The sequence below is a fragment of the Poecilia formosa genome, unplaced genomic scaffold, assembly GCF_000485575.1.
Source record: "Poecilia formosa unplaced genomic scaffold, Poecilia_formosa-5.1.2 Scaffold39, whole genome shotgun sequence".
NCBI classification, from domain to species: Eukaryota; Metazoa; Chordata; class Actinopteri; order Cyprinodontiformes; family Poeciliidae; genus Poecilia; species Poecilia formosa.
The window spans coordinates 1435041-1441540 of record NW_006799978.1 but is presented as its reverse complement, the minus strand read 5'-3'; the positions used below and the strand labels follow the sequence as shown (position 1 = coordinate 1441540).

Genomic DNA, 6500 nt, shown 5'->3' with positions numbered 1-6500 from the left:
AAGATGTTGCTAACAGACTCCAACCAAAAAAGACTGAATGTGAAATCTGACTCAAAAGGGGGTTCAGAACTATTTTAATGTAATGGGGTGCACACAATAACTGGTAACCGAGTTATTGCTTTTCACCAACAAATGTTAGTTTTTCAGTTAGATTTAACATTATATATGTGATCTAGAAGAAGAAAATAGTTCTAGAAAGAATTAACATGGTCTTGTTTTGCTTAAGTCACACAGGTAGCCAGGATTACCTTAGATTAAATACAGATTACAGATTAAATACAGATTGTTTAGATCAGTTCATGAACAGTTGACTGTGTTTTTAAAAAGAGTTAACGGTTTCAGAGGCAGTGACATTGCCTTAATTTGATTTTTCTATGTGAAAAAAACAACACATTTTGAACCAAAGTGATGAAGACATTGGAAGGAAACTTAATGTGGATGGTGGTAAAACCAAATATTCACATCTAAGTAAATGAAGGTCATTTATTTTCCAGAAATTTTGATTTTGATTAATTAAATAATGAAACAGCTCTGGACTCTCAAACTTTTTTGTCACTGATTTTACTTAGACTTGGAATCTTTGTAGCTTTTTTTCTGGTGTTACAGTGATTGACAGTTTGGACTAGGATTATCCCGTTTTAGCTCTTTCTTAAATGAGTTGTAGAAAATCTAATCTTGGTAGGTGATACAGGTCCTCTGAGACTTCACCTACACCGAGAATGTAAAAGTCAGCCTTCATTGAAAGGTCATGTGGAAGTTACAATATTAATTACAACCCAAAGTTATTGGTCTCCCGAGATCCTGGCAGTCTCCATATGCACAATAAGCTCTGTATATCAGTACAATTAACCTCTCAGTAATCTGTTAGAAGAATGATAATGATCCAGCTGTCTGTCAAATGTAAGTGGAACACATTCACTGACTTTACAAAGTGGTTTATTTGCACCCACCTCATGAAATGTAGTCTCATTTACTGAAGCTTCATCTCTTCACCTTTGGCCTCTACGATGTACGTCTGTTTTAGCATTCACATGGGCCATCAAACCCACCCAAACCAATTAGAAGAAAAACTAACTAAAAACTTGCCAATGTCAATAAAGCTGATGTATTTTATTGTGAATGAAGTGAGGCTTTTAGCAGCAGCTAAAGAAAAGTGTGAATAAAATAAAAAAAATAGTTGAGGTTTTTCTAAAGAGTGGCAAGATTTTTATTCTGAAAGCATCACTGAAGACTATAATTTGCACAATAATTGGATTTTTTAAAATATATATATATACACACCATATTTTAAAGCCAGAAAACCTAAAGATAGTAAAAATATGAAATAAAAACCAATCTGACTTTCTGTTGGTTATAAAAGCAGGTAAAGAATTCTAAATCACACTTTTCTGAAAGAAAAAGAGGCTTTTGTGTCACACACTCTTAACTCAATGTGCACCTTCAAACATCACCAGAAATCTGAAAACATAATCACTGAATGGATTTATTTCTTCCCAAGAAACAGCTTTGCCGCAGATGTCTAAATAAATGTCTGACCATTCATAGGACCAATCAACTGTGGGTGTTGCATTTGAGCAGATAGTCCGTATGGTATGAAAAAAACTCTCTTTTCTTTGAAGTGGCAGGAAACAAATTTGTTCTGTGTCTAAACTAAATGGAGAACTGTGGTTTTTCTATAGCCAAACCACATAATGTTGAAGAAAAACCAACTACAAGCTAACCTCAATTGTTTTTGGCCTAACAGTCGGTGTCAGAATAATATCAGATAGCTACATAACCAGAGGTGGGCACTGCTAACTAAAAGGTTTGATGTGCAAACACTAAAAAACTAATCATACACATTATAGCACACAATATTTATAGCACTAAAGTGCTATAAATATTTGCCATTTGTAAATTACAATGTTATAGTTTTATACCAACAGACGTTGGGGATTTTAGTCGCCCTTCAGAAATAAAAAGAAGAAAAATATATATTTGGTCTTTGTTCCTGCCAGTATCCTAAAAATAAATTTAATATGAATTCTATTGCTCTGCATATACAACATTTGAACAAATGAACCTCTGATGAATTTGTTGGAGGCAAATAAATCATAAGTTGTGACTTCTTGAGCAAAGCTGAACCAGGAAAAATAGATTTCAAACATAAAGACAGGCAGGTGATTAAAAACTAAAAGCTGCTGTAGGAAAAGCCACTCAAAAGCCTTTTAATGTCGATGTCCTGCAGCTCAGGGTTTCAAAGCAGAAAGTAACTGCAAAAAATTTCTCCACAAAGTCTAAAAGGTTAAAGGTTTTATTTATAATTATTGTAATTTAGCTCAGAAAAATTTGAAACATCATTAAAAAAGTGGACTCTTTAGCATTCACTATGCAAAACTACATTTAGTACTGCTTAGCTAATCTGTTGAAAGTCAAGTGTTTGTCCAATTATACCCAATAATAATTATGTCAGCATCTTCCTTCTACATGTAAAAATGATCAGCTGCTTATGCAGACATACAGCTTACAACGCAGACAACCGTTGGCAAACTGTGGCATCCAGATCAAGCTTTAGATGGAGATTATTGTTCTTTTACAACCAACTATTAAACTAAACGCTTAGCTTAACATAGCATTTTGAACCAATTTGTAATTGCTGTTTACCTCAGAAGCTTGTCATAGTGTCTAAAATCTTCATAACGATAGTTAATTGGAGGGAACGTTTTGGTTTTGGAGGCCACACCTGTCAAAGCTTTTCTTTTTCTTTGCCATCATGTGAATTGCATAAAACTCCAGATACTTCAGAAGGTAAATCATGTTTATCAGCACCAGGTAATTAAAGTTCAGTATCTGCTCTTTCTAGCTTCATTTTTTGTTTCAACCTGCTCCTTAGGGACAGAACTGCATCCTCAGTAGTTAAATCGCCCATGGAATAGTTTCTAACTGCATCCATCTGCTGTTTGGTGCTGAGCGGGCAATGTACTGTACAATGAGCTGAAGCTCATGGCTTCACATTATCAAGGTGAGCTGCAGATTTCAGTGATGATTCAATGTAGATCACCAACTGTGAGTGACCTTTTTTCTCGCTATCACATTGCTTTGCAGCTGGTTTGACACATTTTACTGCTACTGTGAGCAAACTTTGATAATACTCCCCAGCCACTTAGGTTTGCATCAGCTATGAGGTCTCTTATTTTACAGCCTGCAGTAGTTAGGACTGATGTGAAGATTTTTTCTTTTTTGTGAAATTATTCAAATTCAGTCATATTGGATAAAGAGCATCTGTGGCACAAACTCTTAAGTGGATTTGGGTCTGAACTTTAACCGGGCCATTCTACCCCCTTACAATGCCTTAATCTAAACCATTCCATAACAGAGCCCCATGTTTATGGTCGTCCTTTTGGAAGATGAACCTCCATCCCAATCTGAAGTCTTTTGTTGGATCTAATATGTTTTCTTCCAGGATTACTTTATTTTCTGCCATCCATCTCCCTTCTCTTCTCTTACAAGCTTCCCAGTCCCTGTTGAAGATCCGCCTTCAACATGTCAGCTGATTTTCCATAAATCTAATGTCACTGACAATCTTTAGATATGCTAAAGAAGAACATGCAAACTTCATGCAGAAAGCCCCTGGCCAGGATTCAAACCCAGGACCTTATTACTGCAGGAAAAGCATGCAACCAACTGCTCCACCGTATTTTAATTTTGCTAAAGGAAAAAAATGCACAAGAAGTTAAGTCATGAACCATATTCTTTCTAGTTCACAGGAATGTTCTGCTTTATGTTGGTTTATTGGATAAAATCACAATAAAACTCAATAAAGTTTGTGGTCAAAATATAAAATGTAGTAAGGTTTAAGTTGTTTGAAAAGCTACTGCAGGCACAGTATGATGATAAATTACTTAAAGAGAGAAGTAAAGATGTAACCTTCTTACCATTCACTTGGAGAATGTGGGTCTGAAACAGTTTGTCATATCCATCGGCATGACAGGTGTAGTTACCCATGTGGGTGGTGGTCACCTTGGTGACGTACAGTGAGCCATCATCCCCAAAATCCTACCAGAGAAAGAGGACAGACAGAGCTTCAATCATCTGGAGAAACCCCTCAGAGCCTGGAAACAGCAGCTGTGGCTGAATCCAGGAAAACGAACTGTTTCAATGAAAATGCAACAAACAGCAGTGCACAGATGGAGATCTGGAAATAAAAGGAAATGAAACTTATCACAGCTGTTGGCAAAGGCACATTGTGAAGCAAACCTACATCAATCCATGACAGAAGCTAAACCTGTTATCTATCAAAGTCATATTTAGAAGTAACCATTTACTCATATAGGACATTTTTCCACAGCAGATGACTGTGATCTGACTCAGAGTGCAGCTACAATTAATTACTGCAGAAATCACTCTTTACTTCATTCAGCGCAACAACTGGCTAATGTACTGCTGCAGACATTATCTAAATAATTCCAGCTACACTTTTTAAACATTAATGTCCCTTAAAAAAACAAAAAAAAGTCAGTCCCTTACAGCATTCTCATTTAACAAATGCATGCAACTATTCCCAGGCTGCTTCGTTAAAATAGAACTTATACATTGATCATGCGGATATAACTAAAACATGATGAATCCATGCCATGTTGTGATTATTAAACCTGTGAGCAAAATAAAGTTATTTCTGAAAAAAGAAGAGCAAACAGAATGATGAACTGTTCAGGCTGCAGACAGAAGCCCACAAAGCTAATGAGCCTGATGACGGTGCAATCCGCCGGGCAGAGGAGGAACAGATGCCACCTTGTAAAGACCACACGGCAATAAAAACCGAACACCACACTGGTTAAGGAAGTTTTGTTTTATGCGTTTGCTTTTTCGAATTAATAACAGAATTATTTCTCTTCCATGAGCTAGCAGTGGCATAAGATCTTTGTCAAAATACAACAATTGGTGAAAAAGTTTTATATCTTAGTAGGCTTTTAGATGGGAGGGTTTGAAAGGACGTTGATTCTGAGTTTTTTCCCTCCAGTAATGATTTTATTTCTTGCTTTAAATGCATGCAGTGATTTTAGCTATGTGTGCTTGCAGCAAGATGCTTCATTTAATAGATTTGTTATGTTTCCTCTTTCAATCTTGAACAGTTTTCTTTAATCTATACCCCCATTTAGTTACATGCTATATATTAAAATGTAATCTGGAAATTTAATTGCTACAGCACATATTACATTTCATATCAATAATATGGTTTTCAAATAAGATATTTATTACATTACAGAATTTAATCTTTGCAAGTTATTTCAACTTAAACTTTGTCTTTTACATAATAAAGCAGAGAAATAAGAGATATTGATGTAGTTCTTCATTTTAAACAGGAAGAATTTATAGTTAGTGGACTCTTAAGTTTAATTCATGTGAAGACAAGTCTGCATTCTAGAGTGTGATTACTTTATTTATATTAAATAAATATACCTGAAAGAAACAGAAAAACTAAGGTTACAAAGGTAAATCTGACCCAAATTTGATTCTTTTGTGAAGTCTACATTCTTCTTCTGCAGAATAAGAATGAATGACCCCAAACTCGACCCCAAAAATTCAGATTCTGGGGCTGCAATGACCTGCACTTTGGGGTCGGAAACCGTTCACTCAGAAGTCTGAAAGCAGTCATTCAGTCATGTGAACAAATTTCACCAAAAAAGAAAAAAAAAATCAGAATGACCATCTCAAACTGTTGAGTAGACGTAGGCCAAGTTGCTCATAATGAAAAGACGTTTTTGAAAGAATGAGAGTTCTGCAGCTTTCAAATGCACCACTGTAATGAAGCCAAGGTGGCAAAGCATTTCCATTCTAAAGTGACATGATCTAACAAGACTGAATCTGGCTCAGTGTTTCTCATTCCTTATGCCTAACACTGTTTTAATTTGCAAAAATATTATCTCACTTCTAATTACAGTTCTCATTTTACATTTGCTTACATCCTACAAGCACTTTAAACTAGATTTTCCAGTAAATAGTTGACAGACAAGTTGGGAACATCAGGCATCCTGTTTATGAGTGTTCAGTGTGTTTATCATTTTATTCTCCTGAGCTCCAATCTGACTTCTGAACCCTGGATGACTGAAGCATCAGAGCTTCACAATACAAGGGGAAATCGATGGTACCTTTTGGGCTTCTTGGGCTGAGAGCACATTGTGTCACCTTCTTAAATGAAAAATGAAGGCGGGGGAGAAATGAAACTCAGAGGGGTGGAACGAGTCACGGCGGAGACTCTGTCGACATGATTCCTCCACCTCACCTCATCACCCCCACCTTAGCTATCAGGAGCACCCAGCTTCCTGCGGACTGAACAGGCCAGGGTAGGACCGTTCAGGAGAAAGGCAGACAAGGGCGGGTGGAGGAGGATTTACAAATAGGCCACAACCCTCAAGAAACCATAATTAATAAAGCTGCCAGAGCTGGGTCACCTCTGAAGAGGCATTGAAGGGGCAACTCATGGGACAGCTGACCTCCACCAGTGACGAGAGATTTCAAAG

General features: G+C 36.6%; 1 protein-coding gene across 3 annotated transcripts in view; it reads right to left on the bottom strand.

Moving 5' to 3' along the window:
- fstl5 (follistatin-like 5) overlaps nucleotides 1-6500 on the bottom strand; it is a 192272-nt gene that overhangs the window by 54950 nt on the left and 130822 nt on the right. For all 3 annotated transcript variants that reach the window (XM_016670941.1, XM_007551027.2, XM_007551028.2), the window contains one exon: nucleotides 3915-4035. In XM_016670941.1, the coding sequence (XP_016526427.1) occupies nucleotides 3915-4035 (121 nt within the window). The remainder of the gene's footprint in view (nucleotides 1-3914; nucleotides 4036-6500) is intronic.